Here is an 18,320-nt window from a genome sequence, read left to right as displayed (position 1 = left end):
TCTGTATGCACATACATTAGTTCTTGTTATTCGACCGCCATCAGATTCAATGCAAAGAAATGATTTCGGTTTTAGGAGGTGCTGCATTTAGATTCCCCTGCATCCCTTGTCTTGTCCTGTATGTATCAGGGAATGTCAATAAAGCTTTAGCGGTTCAAAACATCATGGCGGCTTCCACGGTGCCTGCAGCGCTCAGACGCTTCATGAAATGTTTCCTCGGAGACTCGGCTCTTGGCTCCAGGAGGATTTGCAACCAGTCACTGATTCGCACGGTAAAAGGTGCGTGTGCCTGCGTCATGGTGTGGTGAACGATGAGGTCACTGTGTGAGATTTAAGATGTTAAAGCGTCTTCTATGTAGTGCAGGTGACAGTGCTGCCACCATCACAAATAACCTCTGGATTGTTATCTTGACCTTAGCGCACTCTCTGTCCACTCTGATTCATTGACTTTACTGGGATCAGGGTGTTAACACGTGTCTTTTGTTGAAATGCGTCAAGGTTGCAACAGTCAGAGGACATGCACTTCTTCCTCCTCCTCCTCTTCATCACCATCTGCTGACAGTGTGGCACACTATGATCACCTCACTGAGTGCGGATCCCTGAGGGAAGATGCTCAGCAGAGACTTGTCCTGCAGCAGCTGCAACAGCTGCAACACGACCTGAAGACGTACAGCAACAGTACTGGATCCATGGAGGTCTGTGCCTATACTGACTCACTTGATAAATCTGAGGTGAATATATTGGCGATATACACATTCAAACATTTGAAGACCCTTTTCTCAGCTCCCCCAGAGCAACAAGCACGACCTGTCTCTTGTCAGTTTGACATGTGGAGTCGACCTATCGTGTGTTACCCCCCCCCCCCCCCCTTTACTGTTTACTACTTCTTGTCATTAGAGAGAGAGCGAAGGAGGGCGGCCCAGCAGCCAGTCTATGAGTTGAGAGATCACAGTATATGGATGGAGATAAGTTTAATCAATACGTAAGAACTTACCGGCTGAAATTAAATATGCAACTGGGGAAACCAAATGAGTCCAGGGAATTTCTTAGTCAATATGTTATAGTGAACTTATAATGAACTTAAACATAACTACCACTCTCAATCCAGCCTCAAGGTTCACTTACTAGCTTCATCCAGAGCTTTCATTTAATGACACAGAGACTTCATCATTACATGGCCTTTGCTTCATTATCCTGAACGTGTCGGCCGATTCACAATCAGATGATAACTGCTAAACTGATGGGGATGATATTGTCGTCCACTGCAAGTGCATTAACAGATCCATGTGACGGACGACTGAGCAAACTCCATTCATGAATGAAGACCATGTGATTTTGTTGAGAGCCTATGCCACAGCTCTTAAGTTGATGTTTTGGGTCAGTCACTTTTTTCCGCTGTGGAAATTTACAAAGGCTCTATATAATGAACTTTGAAGTGCAAACATAAAAAGACAAAAAAAATATTATGGTGGTCAAATAAAACTAGTGGAAATAAAAATAGTGCACATGCTAGAAAACAAAGTGATTTTTGACACTTATTAATATGACATCATGGCTTTTATTTAAAGGCTGTAAACAGTGTAGCATCTGTACTCTGATTGTCCCCATTGACGACTAACATATGGAGGGATGTCACGGAGGCCACGGCACTGTACTTGTAGCGCTGATGGTGGCCATGGGGCTCAGGTCAAAGGGAGGGTAGGGGTCTGGGAAGTGTATTGTGCATGTGAGTTTTGGAACGGCGTGATGTAGGGGGCTGTTGTTGTTTTTAGGTCAGGGGAGCTGACTGTCTAGTATTTGGTGGTGGGAGTGTTTTTTTTTTTTGTTGGCGAGCTGGCACAAACACACAGGGTTAGGCAGAGATTTTGGAAGGCAGCAGGGCAGACCTCCCGCTGGGTCCATCCCGGCACCCCTCTCACTCTCTCACCATCCCCATGCAGTAATGAGGGGATCCCCATTGTCTGGGCCATTCTTGTCCTTTTTGCTTTTGATTCGGGACTCTGACAAATACTTTGGTGTGAGGCTATCAACACCCCCCCCCCCCCCTCTCTCCTTTTGCACCTTATTTCTTGTGCCGGCTCGCTCACACACACACACTGACTGCAGGACTTATGCAATTATTCTGGCTTGAATCAGGTCATACCACTGTCCTTTCGGTGTCTGTTCTCCCTGTGAAAGTGCCGCCATTGTCCTCACTAACTGACCAAGTCTGTGAGGAGAGTACACTTGACTTAATATTGACCCAATGTGGCGTGGTTTTGCGGATGGTCGGCTAACAATGGGCCATTGTTCGGTGGGAGCCGCACTCTCCAAGTCAGACCTGCATCATGGAGTCGTCCTGGTCACGGTCGGCCTGCAGCAGGACGGTACAGTTATATCAGTTAAACCTAGAGACTCGTTAAACCGCTCTATTAACCTTCCTGTTGAGAGACACGGAGCCTCTGGCTGTTGATAAACATGTTCAAACGCAGGTTTCCCTGAAGTGATTTCAAAGCCAAAGTGGTCATGTCCTGCATGTGAACTTTCCCCTCATGTGCCAGGCTATATCCTCCACCAGGAGGTGAGACAAGGCCACAGAGCTCAGCTAGACAGAGTGGCTGAGGGGCAGCCTTGTCCTTCTCCACTCTGCCGGAGCAGAATGGCTTCCAGCCATTACTGACAATTACCCCACGATGCCAGAGGGCAGCTTGGGAAGTCAGGGAGAAGTCACACACTGTTATGCCAGAGCAGACAGGAAAGGCTTGTTGCTTTTCCAATATTTCACTCCGGCACAGGACAGGCGGTGGATGGAGAGACGGATGGACAGAGGGGGGTGGATGGGGGAGAGATGAAGGGGAAGAGCGGGGAGAGGGCAAAGGGAGAGGATGGGGAACAAGTTTGTTTTTTCATTTAGTTTTCAATCCGCCATTGTCTGCGTTTGCCAGAGTCAAGTGCTCCTTGTGCGGTGGACACCGAGTCCCGTCCCCATGGAATACTTACTAAATTGAATTTTAAGAGGACAATCCTTTCATTTAGTGCTGAGTTAATTCCAAAGCTATTTGGCGTTGCTCAGTTACAGAGAGGGAGAATCATCAACCGCACTCTATAAATCCTGTGTAATAAATCTGTAGTTTGTCCTCCTGAATATAAATACGCCACAAGTTATCATTACATGTCATATTCCAGCTGATGCATGTGTTTAGATGGCTCTGGAGCTCTTTAGAGTTATTTGGCTTTACTCGATATTCTCAGCTCGGTCACACAGAAGACTTTTTTTTTTTTTTTTTTTGAAGCAAGGATCTTTTGATGATAGGAGGCAGGCAGCACAATGACTTCCAGCAGCACCTCAATGCGACAGTACCGTATCACAATTAGCAGCGCTAAACAGACTGCACAGACAAGTCCACTCCATCTTGTATGGAGCCTCATCCAGTCCTCTCCGTTTTGTCTGACAAATCCCCCCATTGTTCCTCTGATGATGCTTTTCTTTCGTGGGAACCCTGGCTTGTCTTGTTGATTAGATCCCCTTTGTCTTCCTCCCCTGCAGTGGGCGAGTCTGGAGAATGTGAAACCTCACACTGTAGTGGTGGCTTAATGCCTCAGCATACTTTGTTTATTAAACGATGATTCAGTTGTGTATGGTCATGAATATAACGCAGTTTATTTAGGTCACCCATTATATTGTCCTGTGCTTTAAGAGGGAATTAATCTATGCATTAATTTTTGGATGACCCCGGTGATTTGGGGTGAACTGTTGTTATGCATTGTTGTTTTGTTAAGGACGAGCAATTGGGAAAAGTTCTGATATAACACATGCTCACTATAATTATTACCTTATTTTTCCTTTTGTTATCTCCAGAAGGAAGAGACCAATCCACGACCACCCAAAGGTTTCTATATCTGTGGAGATGTTGGTAAGATCACATTTAGAACATTGATTTTATCACACAAATACATTTTAATAAGGAATTTGATATGCTGCTAAACCTCTTAAAAGATTTATGAGATGAGGATATAAGTGAGAAAATGACTTTTGTCCTTATTGTCGCTCCCTTTCAGGCACAGGGAAGACCATGCTCATGGATCTGTTTTACTCCCACGTGGAAAACACCAGTAAAAAGAGAGTCCACTTCAATGGCTTCATGCTAGACATCCACCAAAGTTAGTACTCTCCTCCCACTCCACTGTGCTAACTACTGAAGGGTTGGCTTTCGTGACTTCACGGAAGTTTTCTGACTCTCCGCTCGCTCCAGATCCTATATTTATCTCGTTGTTTGTCCTGAAGCCCCGCTGCTAATTGTCTACCATTATGCATACAGGTGAAATTATTGCTTTATCCAGTGTTGTCAGCGGGTTTGGGCTGCCGACGCAGGTGTGCTTTAAGACGTGCCTGACGTTTGTGTACTGCTTACAGGGATCCACCGGAGGAAACAAAGCCTGCCGAAACGAACGCTGGGGAATATGTTCACCTATGACCCCATATCGCCGGTTGCCATGGAGATCAGCAACGAAACCTGCCTCTTGTGTTTTGACGAGTTTCAGGTGAGCAAGTGTGTTGCATGCACTGCGTTTGTGTCTTTGTGTGTGTGTGTGCGCACATGCCAGTTGTTCAAATCTTCCTGAACGTTAGCTCCAAGCAAACAGACAAGGGGATTACGGAGTGTTTGATTCAAATTGTATCACCTTAGGCCTCTGCTATAAAACAATATCAATAATTATCGAAATATTATTATCATAAATAGCAATATAATATGGGTTCAATATATATTGATATACCACAACCTTCACTCAGGAATCAAAAACTAAAATAATAACAATATGACTTGTCAAGATAATTATTGATATCGACTGATATTCTTTTTTTTTTATTTTATATATCAATAGGATTTTTCGCCATATCACCAAGCCCTGTATCGACTGCACCGTTTTCTTAAACAGTAGCATCAATGTAGTGCAAATTATTAATTTATGCTGATAAATAAACTAGTAGCTAATAAAAAACTAGATAACAAGAACTTTAAAAGATAATCAAATTTATATTTAAAAGTCTTCATGTTGGACATCCACAAAAATACATTTCCCCTCCTACTCCCCTGAACTACTGAGGGTAGGCTTTCATGACTTTATTGAAGTTGTAAATATAAATAAATTTGCTAAATGTGCTTAAAATGTCGGGATGTTAATTGTTATGTTGAAAATTCTTCTGTTAGATCGTGCTGCTCCAGGTAAAACAGTTAATTCACACGAAAGCAGGACTGGGATGAGATGTTTATCTTTCAGCATGTGCTGACTTCATTATTTGGACACATTCAAACTAAGAGCAGATATTGTTCATATTATTAAAATGAATGTGTAGATTCCATTCAAATGAAAGCTCCTGGACAACAGACTTTGGCAAAAACTCAAGAGTTTTGAGGAAACAAAAAGTGTTTATTTGACAGTTAAAAAATCAAAAACATTATTTTTGATTCTTCTTTGTTGATTAGCCGTTTATCTGCGTTTATACTAGATGTTGTGATCAATGTCCCAGCTGGTGTTTTTCCTGTCTGGACAACTCAGTTTCTGGTCATCATGTCCCCACAAAAACATGACTGGGGACATCTAGTGGGCTTTTTGAATATTGTTTAATTACACAATGACCTCCAGCAGCAGCACAACATTCTCTCTGTAGTAGCATATAGTAAAGAGGTAATTTAATAACGAGGATTAATATGTGGCAGCCTGTCAGCAGAGTCAATGATCTCCGGTTGCTTGTCTTCATGCTCACATTTTCTCCCGAACCTTCACAACCAGGTCATTGGCAGTTTTTGTACAGTAAATACACACAACGAAAAGGCACCTTCAGCCATTAGTGCGGCAGATTTCTCTTTATTTTACCGGTTTCGTGTCAGAGAGGGAATCACGACTGAAGCTCTTTCCATTCTCTGCCCCGTAAACCATTCATTCGCCGCTGCAGAGAAAGACGTGCGCCTCTGTCTTTGTCATCAGCAGCCAAACACATCTGTCTGCGGGCACATCGCTCCTCTCGCTGATATCATTACAGTTAATGCGGGTGGGGGGGGGGGTCAGAGGTCACGGAAGGTGCGCTTTCTGTCTCTAATCACTCTCTGTGCATCTGCGAGGATCAAGAGCTGCTCCTTTTCATCCACCCGTCTTTCACATTTTAAACCTGCGCCGCTTGTTTGTGCGTTCTCATTGATTTGTTTTGTTTGCCGTCGCCTGCCTCGCTGTTGTCGCTCGTCGACTGTTGCTACCGGTGAATGGAGGGGGAAACAAGACGACATGTGCACGTTGTTTGTGATGCATAAACAAGAGGTTGCGAGGTTGGGAGAGTTGGGGGGGGGGGGGGGGGGTTGATGGAGTGCGGCGGGGGGTGGCAAGGGTCTATACCAATCAGCATCCTCCTCCACTCAGCCATGCAAATGAGGCTCTGGGTATCAGTCGCTCTTCTGCTTCCTTAAGTGAGTGGAGCTAGAAAGCGACTGGCGGCGGCGGGTCAGATGGATCTTATCCTCTTAAATGCTAATGACATTTCTCCATTCTCTTCATTAGCGCCGTGCCATTATCAGTAATTTGTAGCCCCCCTCCCTCCTTTTACGCCCCCCCCCCCCCCCCCCCCCCTGCCCGGCTCTCCTAATGAATACTCGCCATTGAGAGGTCGGGGATGGAGAGATGGGGAAGAGAGCGAGGAGGGACGAAGAAGAGTGAGAAGAAAGCGCTTGAACGTCATTGTCTCAGGGCCTCAGTCACTGCGCAGCCCCTGTGAAATTGCTGATAGGTTGTGTACATAAAGAGGTGTAACATCAAAAGAGGTTTAATTTGGCACCCGTGTGCCTCGCCGCAAACTGACAGCCGCTTGAGTAATTGGATGCTCATTTAAATATCAGCATTGGCGGACGGAGATTGCGCCATTATTTTTTTGTGCTCCACAAGTGCAACATCAGGCCCCTCCACCTCTCTCATTCTGTGGGTACCCATTCTCTCTCCCTCTCCCCTTCCCCATTCAGCAATCAATATTGCCCCTCACACTATGCCCATGTTGAGGGCACATGAATAAACAAATCCAGGTTGTATAAAAGGTCATTTTTAAATGAGTCTTTTGAAATGAAAATAAAATCCTGCGGTCGGAGGAAATGGGGGCCCCTTCAGAGAGAGACACAGCCTTGGCTTTCTGTTGCTTCTCATTACACACACACACACACACACACACACACACACACACACACACACACACACACACACACACACACGTACGCGCACACACACTAATTTGATGTCCCTAGCCACCTCTCCTTAGTGAAATCAAGGCTTTAACACAAATGTTAATCAAGTATTGGCAGGGGCAGTGAGGCTAATAAGCAAAAGCAGAAGACTCTCCAGGGTTTGAAAGGAGGCATATGCTGTGGGTATGGCCGTCAGAAGTGCCTGTTATGTACAGAGAAATAGGTAAGAGGGAGTAAGAGGAGAGGGCGGGACGCAGGCGTCACTGAGAAGTCCTTTCCTTTTTATCCGACACATGCTAACCCTCAAGAAGTTTCATTCAACAATAGGACATGTTAACTGTAACTTCAGCTTAAATTCAAATGTCAATAGTTTAATTTCCATTAATGTAACTGGGTCGTCATTTTTCACCACAATGTTAGATATTATCCATACAACAATAAGTGTGTAACAGAAGATAATTTTTAAGTTGAATCATATTAGAGGGAATCTTAGGTGCCTCCACCAAAGCAGGTTATGTTTCCATCAGCGTTTGTTTGAATAGCACATATATACTTGACAGGTTAGCACCAAGCTCAGTGGAAAGATGAGCTCTGGGTCGGGAAGAACCTCTAGGGCTTTTTACTGATATTTATGAGTGTATAAATCGGTTTCTATTGAATTTAAATGTGGTTTCACTGGGGAACTGTCAGGCCTAGACAGAGCTACGTGCTCTACTGAGTGTCATTTTAGCTTTAGCTTTACATATAAACTATAGGACGGATTAACACAACAGTTTTTGGAAGGATGCGTTAGTTTCAGGGAAGAAGCCATACAATGTTGATTTGTTTTTTCATAAAAACCTGAGGGAATGATTAAAGGATCTAGATAAAAAAGATCCGGCATATTGTAGGGACTGATATCTATGAGTGGGCGAAATTAGCAATTTGATTGAATTGAATGGGACTAGTGTTGGGCCTTGGTGGAGCTAGTTGCTCTACGGAATGCTTGTAGTTTATTATTGTATTCAATATATCAGAAATTAAGCTTTATGTGTGTGGGTTTTTTCTTTTTCAAACATTTTGTGATGGTTTTTTGGTCTCGCCCCCTTTGGATGTTGAATGTGCGTCTCGTTCACAATTGTATGACCGTAAATTTCAAGGAAATCTTCAAATAATGAACTTCTTCTCGTGCCAGTCTGTCATCGTGCGTAATCAGGCACGTTACATACTGTACGTGCTGCTTGGATATAGGTGCACGGCACATGGTAACATGATTTCTCCCTTCATGGATGTTCAAAAGAACAACAGAGGTGAAAGAGGGACGAGATGAGAGACGAGGAACAACATGAGAGCACTGGATCATGAATGGAAAGGTCAGAGCTCTTCGTTTAACAGCCAGCGACTCTTACACGTCCTTGCTGCAGTGCTGTCATTGACCGCTGTTTGTTGTGGACTCATGGAAATAATGTAGATGAAAAAGGCAAAGGTCGGTTGAATTGAGTTGAGTTTATTATAACCTGGTGAAGCCTTGTCTACTGTGCGCTCACACACACACACACACACACCTCGTTTTTTATCTGCCTGTATATGGGCATCTTGGATGGAAGCTGTGTTTCCTGTCATGACCCCAGTCTGGATTCACATTGCTCCGTTTGTCGTTATTCTTGTTTTCTCACAAGTTTGCGTTCAGTCGGTCTGGCGTCTGCTCGGCTGATTAGCCTCAGGTCCGCCGCTCTGCCTCAGCTACTTGTCCTCAGCAGAAAGCCGCTTTGTGACCATTTGCAGTCAGTTCAAGAGGTGTAGGTGTGCACGGATGTGTGCACGTGTGAATGGCCATGACCAGACACAAAGGATTGAATGAGCACACCTGAATGACACTAATCAACATGAAGTGTTATTAGCATGGTTTGACCTCACACACCCTCGCACACGCACCCATGTGCAGTGTGGCAAGATAAAGGTAAATTATACAGTGCCTGAATGTGCTTCTTCTTCTCTGGTTCTCTTCAGGTGACTGACATCGCCGATGCCATGATCCTGAAGCAGCTGTTTGAGACGCTGTTCAAGACCGGAGTGGTGGTGGTGGCCACATCCAACAGACCCCCCGACGGTATGACCACAGCCAGGGTTCTTTTCATTTGCTTTCAACCATCAGGTATACTTTAATAGCATTAATCCTCTTAATTTGCCTCTAAGTCTATTCAAAGCTGAGTCTATTGTGAAAATAATCTTCCAGAACAACTAAAAACAACTTTTAAAAGGTTCACAATTAAAAGTAAAAGGGAAAGTTTTAAAGTGTAGTCTCTAGTTAATCTATGCTGACTATAGTTAATCTATCCTGAATATTTTTGCCAGGTTGAAAGATTGAACCAACACCAGCAAGTCCTTCCAAATGTTGCACTGACATTAAATATAGAAACAAATAGAAAGAAATATAGAAAGATGGAAATTTAAAGTAGCAAATACTGCTTCCTCCATCAAAATTGAACCCTTTGCTTATCCCTTCTCCAACATACTGTGTGTGTATGTGGCCATTTTACTTTCAGCCTGAAGTTGTTTCCAGTTTTCCTGATTTACAGTCTATCGGTTAATCGTTCAAATTATGAATCCAAGTAGTTTTAGAGATGTTAGAAAAATAAGTCGTGGTATGAGAAGTTAACATATGGCGGCATGTCACTGTCAGGGTTGACTGCTACCAGGCATCATTTGTGTTTTATGGCACAGATGCAAGCATTCTAGGAATTCTAGGTTTTACAGAAAGCTGAGAGGGCAAAAGACGAACAGTAAAATATTCCTAAAGGTCTACTTAACGATTCAGTAAACGGTAAAAAGTCTCTCCCTGCAGCTACATGTTACACATAATATTCCCAGATCCTCAGTCACAGCTTCTGCTCCTCCTGTGACAAACTAACACCAACACATTCGAAGGATGTTCTAACATCCACCCGCATCATTAACCTAATAGATTTATCCAGAAGTGCTGAACTCCAAGCGAGAATCAATCGAGCACCAACTGCTTCCCATTTACGACGACTAACCAGAGAAATCAGAGCGAGAGGAACTTCTGATGCAGCTCTCACCTGTAGAGACACATGACGCAGCCTTCGCTTTGATGTTGCATTTACCGCCGTGCGGAGTGAGGCTGCAGGAAGACACTCATCAAGGTGGAGATAAATGCACGATGTGCCATCTGACGTCTTTCTTTCTGCAGGAAGACGACGCGCAAATCCGTAAGTGGGCACGAAGCAAGATGGCTCTCGTAGACAAAAACCCACGCCTCTGATATTTACTAGCTATTAAGAACAAAGCAGCCAAACCACGAAAACTTAATAGAGAGCCTACTTGGTATTAATTACATGGTTAATGGAAACGCTGAAAGCCATAAGAGACAAGCAGACATGAAAGGCATGCATTTCCCACCTTTATTGATGTGGAGATGGTGGTAGCAAAAAGCTCTGGATGTGTTTTAGAGGCGGAATTTAGAGATGGGATTCTGCTAAAATGTCCAAAGCAGTGTTTTGTTGTTTTTTATGCACTAATAGAGTTTAATGAGATGAGGAGTGGGAGGGAAGATGGTGTCTTTAAGGAGAGGAACACTTTCACAGGACTTCACATCCACTTTATGTTAATGCTCTGAGCTCTGAATACATAATTTAATTGACGCACGCATCACTTTATAACAGTAAATGTAGCATCGTGGTAAATATTTATATAAAATAACTTGTAATGTGAGCGAATAGTTGGACATTTTGGTTAATTTGCTCATTTGCTTTTACGCGGAGAGATCGATGAGAAGATCGAGACCACTATCAGGTCTGTGTTGTAAATATGAAGCTGACATTAACTTAGCATAGAATAAAGATGGCTGACTTGACTCTGCACAAACTCAAAGAATAGACTGTACAAAGAAATAACATTGCCGGAAATCTATATACTACACTTGTTGCAAAAAATAAGTCTTATGAGATAATGAGTCTCCTACTCACTTGATCTTGTAAGGTCAGTTTACATTTTCGAAGGAGTTTTAATCTTTTCTATCTCTAGCTTCAAGTCTCTCGGCCATAGGGACCAGAGTCTGAATCCAGGTTTTACAGTACAGGAACCTTGGGGATGGGTTTTGTAGCAGTGATGCCGGATCGGTCAAGTTCTCTCAACGTTTTCTTTAAGCCTGTCAGTCGCTGCAATAGCTCGTAAAATCTGTCTCCTTAATTAAAGTCTGGTATTATGGGTGTTGATCGATTTATAGCTGCAGCATTTCCCCTATTTGGTAAATGGCATCATGTAATTTATATATTTAGCCACAAATATATTACATGATTGAACTTAATGCATTCAAACAAATTTGTCCACAATAAACTAGAAAAGAATGAGAAATGAATGAGCTTGGGAGTTGCTGGCAGGCAGATCTAGTTTATGTTCGGTCTCGAGTGAGTGAGGATAACGAGCGGCGAGTTGTAGCTTCGTGTTTACTGTGCAGACGTGAGTCCAGTTGATCTTCTCATGTAGATTCCCGTCTCCCACGCAGCACAGTCCCGCGCAGTGTCGGAGTGCTGTTTGTGTGTCGGGTCCTACTGTAGCAAGCTGGAGCCCAAACATCAACAGCAACCACCGACCACTTCTTTGCTTTTGCAGCTGGAGTGAGCTTAAACATCAGTGTGTGTGTGGGTGTGGGTGTGTTTGTGTTTGTGTGTGTGTGTGTGTCTTTGTGTTTGTGTGTGAATCCCTATCTGTTTTATCTGTCTATCAGGGATGCTACTTCAGATGTAATTTGTTCCAGCCGAGCTAATTGAAACCTCCATTCAGCGAGCTGCTGTGGACATTGTCCCCCCTGAAAAGGCGACAGTCCTTTCTCTCGCCACCATTGTTTGGGAATGTAATGAATTTTATGTTGCTGCCGCTGCCGGTAGAGAAATCCATTTTTTCTCCCCCTGTTCCCAGTGCTTTTGTCGTGCCTCCCCCACCCATCCTTCAGTTCATCAATAGACACTTTATTTGCCAATCTGTGGCGGGGGAATGACATTATTAGGAGGCTAAACAGCAGCTCTAACACAGGCCCTCCCCTCCTCTTTCAGATCTGTACAAAAACGGACTTCTGAGGGACACCTTCCTACCTTTCATCGACGTGCTGAAGGTAGAGACAAAGTCATCCCTCTCCCTGTGTCTCTCTCGTCTGGTTAATTTATTCACATGTTTATCACACAAACACGTACACACGCTTGCTTGTGTCCCTGTATGTATTTCTTTTGGGAGGGGGGGGTTGCTGCTCTGTGGTTTGATGTTTTCAGCTTCCTGGATGCCTCGCACATGTGTCACAAAGCTGTCTTTGATCACTGAGAGACACGCACACGCAGGGAAAGAAAGGGAGAGGTACGGAGAGATGGAAAGAGCCCGAGCGAGTGAGCACAGGTAATGTGAATGGGACGTGGGCGGACGGGCAGGGTGACTGACCCAGACTTCTTGCGTTTCAAATGTAAAGGGATGGCGGGGGGGGGGGGGGGGGGGAAGTCGGAGGAGTGGAGGGGAAAGAGGAGCGATACGGCAGTTAGCATTTCTAGCGGGAAAATCTACTTTGCAATTTAAGCAGGTAGCGCCATTATCTCACCTGCATCTCGGATGATCATTGATGTGCTCGGAGTGATCGTGACCATAAATAGTAGCATGATAATTTGTTGTCATGCATTTTGCAACAGAACAGGGAGGCATTCGTGCACCTTTTGTTGGTATTCAATCCAAATAGATGAGTAGAATGCCACCCGCAGCAGATTATGACATAAATGCAAAACTTCTTTTAAGGGGGTAGGAGGAAACTATTAGTCAGAGGTCCCTCAAAAATGAAACACTTATACATTGAAAAGGTGAGGTACAATAAAGCAAAGGGCTCATTTTTACACTTATTGTTGCGTGTAACATTATTAGATGCAACTGCAATTATGTGCACATATGTCTTTAAGGTGTAGCATCTGAGGTACATAGGTTAAGTTTACTACTTTTTCTGCTATTAATAAGACTTCAAATCCTTTCGCAAACATTAAATATTCTTCAACCAGATTGAAGGATATTCAATTTGACTTTATTGATGAGCCTTATTGGCCCAAAATCCCCACTACTACTCAGGGTCTATTCATGACAGCTCCAACACCAGTATGATCCCAGGACGTGAACGCGTTACCTGTCACGTCACATACTCTGCCTTAGTGATCTGCAGCATCCTGGTCCCAGGCGGTCTCGGGGCCACCTGAACTTCAATCACGCACACGGGAATGTGCCACAACCGGGGAGGCCCCCGGAGTCACCAGCTCCCGACCCACTCACCCAGCAGCACCCTTGCCCTCTCTAATCCACCCTCATCAAGGGCCTGAATGCCTGTTGTCCCTCTCTGCCCCGCACTACCTCCTCTCTTTCAGGGTCCCATGTTCCCCTTTGTGAGGCCATCTGGTTTTTGGGGTGTTTTTGTTTTCTTGGTGGGGTGGGGGGGTGCGATGGCTTCTCTATAGCGACCTGTTCTGTAAAGTCGGAGCGTGTTTTAGCGAGGTCACGCTGCTAACTAGCTGACCCTTAATAGATTGAATTAATACTCGCAGGCCCTGGCGGTGTGGCTCCTGACGCAGCCCGCTCCTCTGTGCGCAGGCCCCAGCCTCTTTCAATGGGGCTGTTGAAAAGTAAAGAAAATAGCCTCTGACCTCTCCTCCCCGTCACCTGAGCCGGAGCGGTAGAGGTTAATCCTCCGTCTCTGGACGCCTTGGCTGAGGTCTTTATTTAACTGTTGACTTCTGATTAGTTGGGACCCCTTTTGTTCCCCCGGCCGCCCCATCCTCCTCCCCGAAATAATCCAGTTCCCTAATCTTAAAGATAAGAAGTCAGATCAAGCTGCATTTTTTTTTTTTTTTTGAGTAGATCCACTTGCCAGGCACAGACATCACACAACTTCTCTTCCTCCTCAAAAGCTTTTAGTATGTTTACTAGTTTCTCCATTCATGCAGTCATTTGTAATTTCTCGTCCTTTTTAGCATCACTCCAGACTCCATCAGGGAATCTATTCACTTGTTTCGCCTTCTTTTTCTCTGTATGGCAAAGCTCAGCTTTCTGTAAAATACAGGGTTTTTTTTTTTTCCCTTTAATGGACACTGCCAGTATTGTAACTAAGACACTCTTTCTCTCTCAGAGACCGTCCTCTCTCTCCACTTCACTTTTCACCAGCCATCCTCTCTCTACCCCTCTGTTCCCACTCTCTATTCCACCACTGCCCCGCTCCGCTCGCTGGCTTTACTCACCCAAGTTCAGGTCTCTGTATTTCTGTGGCAGAATAGTGACTTTATTCCCCCCCCCCTCGGCGTATTCTGTTGCAGTTTGCCACGGGGCTGCCAGAGGGTCCCCGGGGTTTTTGATGTTGTGGGTGTTTGTAGAGGAGGGGTCGGGGGGTGCAACATGACTACAACCCTGAGTATCTCTGGGCTTCCCGCTGTTTTAAACTCTTCTTTTAATTCGCTCTCCTTCTCCTATTGTTGTTGTGTCTGTACATGCTGTAATTGCCGTGTGCGGCGATAAAAGAAATGAAAACAGGATGACGGTGAAGGAGAAACTGGGGACCGAGAGAGATGTGGTGGTGCTCCAGTGAAGACCTTGGTTTGAAAAGACAAAAAAAGAGAGAAGCACTCGCTACCAGTTCAAGTCCGGGTCAAATCAAAAAACGGATGTTGATATTTGATGACTGTCATTGTCTTCCCGAGCGTTTAATGGCGGGGCCACTCGGTGTGAGTCTCGAGGGCGCAGCGCACTTCTTTCACGTGCGTCGTCTCTTGCCTCTGAAAAACCAAACGATTTTAAAAACATGACAAATCAATTTTTCTCCCCTTTCAACACGAGGAGCTCATGCTGGCTCTGTGTTCATTGTCTGCGATTGGGATTGATCCAGTTACCTTGGCTTATTTCCTGATTTTATTTCTCCCTGTTTGCTGCACAAAGTCTGTGCACATGTCAGATGAGGGGAATCATGCACACGCACACACGCTCTGGTTCTTTTCAAATTGATGTTGATCTTCTGCACTTTTTTTCACTATTGTAACACCATGAAGCTGAAGACATTTAAATAGATTATCTGTCTTTTTACCTAAAAGACATAAATTAAGGCCAAATATTGGTCCAGATGTTTTTCTCACTCACAGGAAATTTGATATATAGCCAAGATATCATGATTATGAAGTCAACACTGCTGCAGATACCTTTTCATTGAATAAAAACCTGTTAATACAAGTTTTATCAAATTTTTGGAATTTCTCTTTACAATTGTGTCAATTTATTATTCAAATACATGTTCAATCACAATTAAAGTTATGACTAAACCAAAATAATTGTTAATTTACCTGCAGCTGGAATATTAAATATTTATCTCGTCTTTTTCTTTTAAATAAAATAAAATGAGCGCTGCAGATGTTTAGACTGCAGCAGAAGCAAAGAATCTAAAGATGCAGCTTTAGATTCACATGCTGCAATGCAAAACTTTATTTTGATCAGGTTGACATTGGTGTTTTATTCTCAAAACAAGGTTTGAAGTCTGTGGAATTGATCCATCGCTTCCTTGTCCCACATCTAAAATATGCGTCTCTACCAGTGTTCCCAGCATAGTCTGTATACAGGTAGTCAAATGCACTTCTGTATATAGGTTTTTGTGGCTCTAGAGGAATATATGTACGAAATCTCAGGAATTTGAGGAGTGCATTGCCGTCTACCTGTCTGCCAGGTACAGGAAGCGCAGCCTCTGCCTGAGTTTCAGACCAGGTTCGGGTTTTCTGGTGGGGCCTCCACAGTGCTCGAGGTGGGGGTGGGGGGAATTGAGGATGGGGGGTCCTGGATCACGAAAGGTGGGGCCTCCTGCTCAAAAGATGTTTCCCCAAGAGGAGCAGCCGAGGCAGGGGGAGGTTGTGAGAACGACCCCGCAGAACAAACCGCGGCTGGCCTAAGGCGGTCACACTTTAAGGGAATAGATCATTAGGTGTAATTAGGGTGTTCACATTGTCACGTAAACCCCCGACTGCACAAGAATGAATAAAATCACCAGAGTGCACCCCCCCCACACACTCACTCTCTCTATCTCTCTCTCTCTCTCTCTCTCTCGCTCTCTCTTGCTCTCTCACACTCACACACACACACAGCAGCTCCCCAGTTAGTGAAAACACTTTGATGTCAGAAGAGTCGTCCAGAACTTGCCAGCATAAAGGCAGTGTGTTTTAAGCTTTCTCTCTTTTCTCCCCCATCTCTCTCTCTCTCTCTCGACCCCTCTATCCCTCCCTCCCACTTTTCTTCGGTCCCCTCCACACAAGGCTGTAAGACACACATGGTTGAATGAACGACAACCTCTCCCCTCCTCCCCTCCCTCTCTCACTCCCTCTCTCTCTCTCTCTCTCTCTCTCTCTCTCTCACTCACTCTCTTCCCCCCTTCGTCTCTTTTTCAGCCTTCCCACCCTGCATTTCTTTGAGGCCTGGTCAATTCTCCCGGCCAAACAAAAAAAAGAAGCATCAAATGTTTTCTGCTGCCGGGTAATGAGGGAGTGGACCTCATCAGGGCCCAATAGTCAGCTATCCTTGGCTTTTGTTGCAGCTCAATGGCACCGCGCTCTTTGAAAAAACTCAAAAGCAACTTTTTGCTGGAGAGAGATATGTCGTCCAGGGAGTGGGCTCAGAGGGGCGTAAAAAAAAGAGAAAGAAGCCACTCTGTTTTCATGCTAAACGGCTGTCCAGAGGGAGCAGTGGACAGCTCGGACAATGGCCCGATTGGAGCTACATGTGTTCGGATGACTTTATTCTAAAGAGACTCTGATTCTCACGTCTGTCATCTCACTCTCAAGAGACTCAGCTCCACCTATTGGACTAGTTTTCACACCGACAGCCCAAATAACTCATGTTAATAAGCGGGGAGAACTTACAGCTACAGCTAATATTTGATTATCGATTGAAACAGTTTAAGGAAAAAAAATGCGAATATTTAAAAAATGCTGAAAATCTGTAGTTTGAGGAAATGTCTTGAAATTTACTTGATTTAAATTTGTCTGGAAAACAGAGGAAATCCTAAAGATTTTCAACTTATAATGAAAGAAAAAGAAAATAGTCACATTTAAGAAACAAATGTCTGTCTGTGTCTTTTCTGCTTGTTTAATGTCAATTGATTCCTGGCCTGGTCTTTATTAATCCTCCTTAAATTAACGCTTAACACTAAATATGTCTTTGCAACAGTATAGCCTCAGTTTCACAATCATTTACAAAGTCAGATTGATACTCAGACCATTACTCCCTTTTACGATATCTCCCTAGTGATTCAAGTTAGAAAACTTCTTCTGAGAGCTAAAAAAGAAAACTTCCCATACTGAGCTAAACACCTGATTAAACTCTTTACATAAACAGGTGTAATTTTTTGAGCAATGCTTTACAAAATTCACAAAATAACAGTGAGAGGTCAAATCAAATCTCAAAGAACTTATACTTGATTTTATTTTTGAATCAGTCAACCAATCAATTGACTGATCGGTTCAGCACGTAGAACCAGACAGAACAGTGCAGGCCTTTTTACACTTTGCTATAGTCTATTGGTCTTTTCTACAGAACGTACTAAAGGGACAGTGACGGGGAGATCAGGTTGAAGACGCAAAGTATACTGTCTAGATCTGTGTGAGGGGGGGAGGTGGACCACAATGTGTGGGCGGATGAAATCTTGGAGGAGTGAGAACTTGACAATCCCCTCAAGATGGATAATCAAGTAATGACCCGCGGGGCCTCAGCCTCATCTGATTATAAATAACCAATGGAATCATCATCACTGATTGTGTTTCTCCTTCTGTCCCCTCGCTTATTTGCGCCCCGCTCCTCCGTCAAGAGACGCACCAGCAGCCTCTGCCTCCGTAGGTAGAGGCGCTGCACAAAGGGGGGGGGGGGGGGGGCGCAGGAGATGGCAGCAGAAGAGACAAACTGAGGCTCTAATGATGTGGCGGCGATAGTGACAAGTTTTTTATTTTTTTTTCGTCGTTTTTTTTTTTCTTCCCCTTCTCTTTTCTTTTCTTCTCTTTTCTTTTTCGGAGGGACTATTTACCCGTTGGCGGGGTCACAGTAGGTTGATGAAATGACACCTCCCTTTTGTGCGGGGGGGAGGGC

General features: G+C 44.3%; 1 protein-coding gene across 2 annotated transcripts in view; it reads left to right on the top strand.

Annotated features, from left to right (window-relative positions):
- Positions 1-10: 10 nt before the first annotated feature.
- The window catches only part of afg1lb (AFG1 like ATPase b), a 24,521-nt gene continuing 6,211 nt past the window's right edge, over positions 11-18,320 (top strand). The window contains exons 1-7 of one of the 2 annotated variants that reach the window (XM_062411911.1): positions 11-279; positions 499-695; positions 3,839-3,893; positions 4,039-4,140; positions 4,394-4,521; positions 9,192-9,291; positions 12,254-12,312. In XM_062411911.1, the coding sequence (XP_062267895.1) occupies positions 60-279; positions 499-695; positions 3,839-3,893; positions 4,039-4,140; positions 4,394-4,521; positions 9,192-9,291; positions 12,254-12,312 (861 nt within the window). In that variant the 5' untranslated portion in view covers positions 11-59. Of the gene's footprint in view, positions 280-498; positions 732-3,838; positions 3,894-4,038; positions 4,141-4,393; positions 4,522-9,191; positions 9,292-12,253; positions 12,313-18,320 lie in introns of both variants that reach the window. The other variant, XM_062411910.1, reaches the window with a different exon arrangement.

This window comes from Platichthys flesus, chromosome 18 (genome assembly GCF_949316205.1).
Source record: "Platichthys flesus chromosome 18, fPlaFle2.1, whole genome shotgun sequence".
Lineage (NCBI taxonomy): Eukaryota > Metazoa > Chordata > Actinopteri > Pleuronectiformes > Pleuronectidae > Platichthys > Platichthys flesus.
The sequence above is the reverse complement of the archived record's forward strand: the minus strand, read 5'-3'. Positions and strand labels throughout refer to the sequence as shown.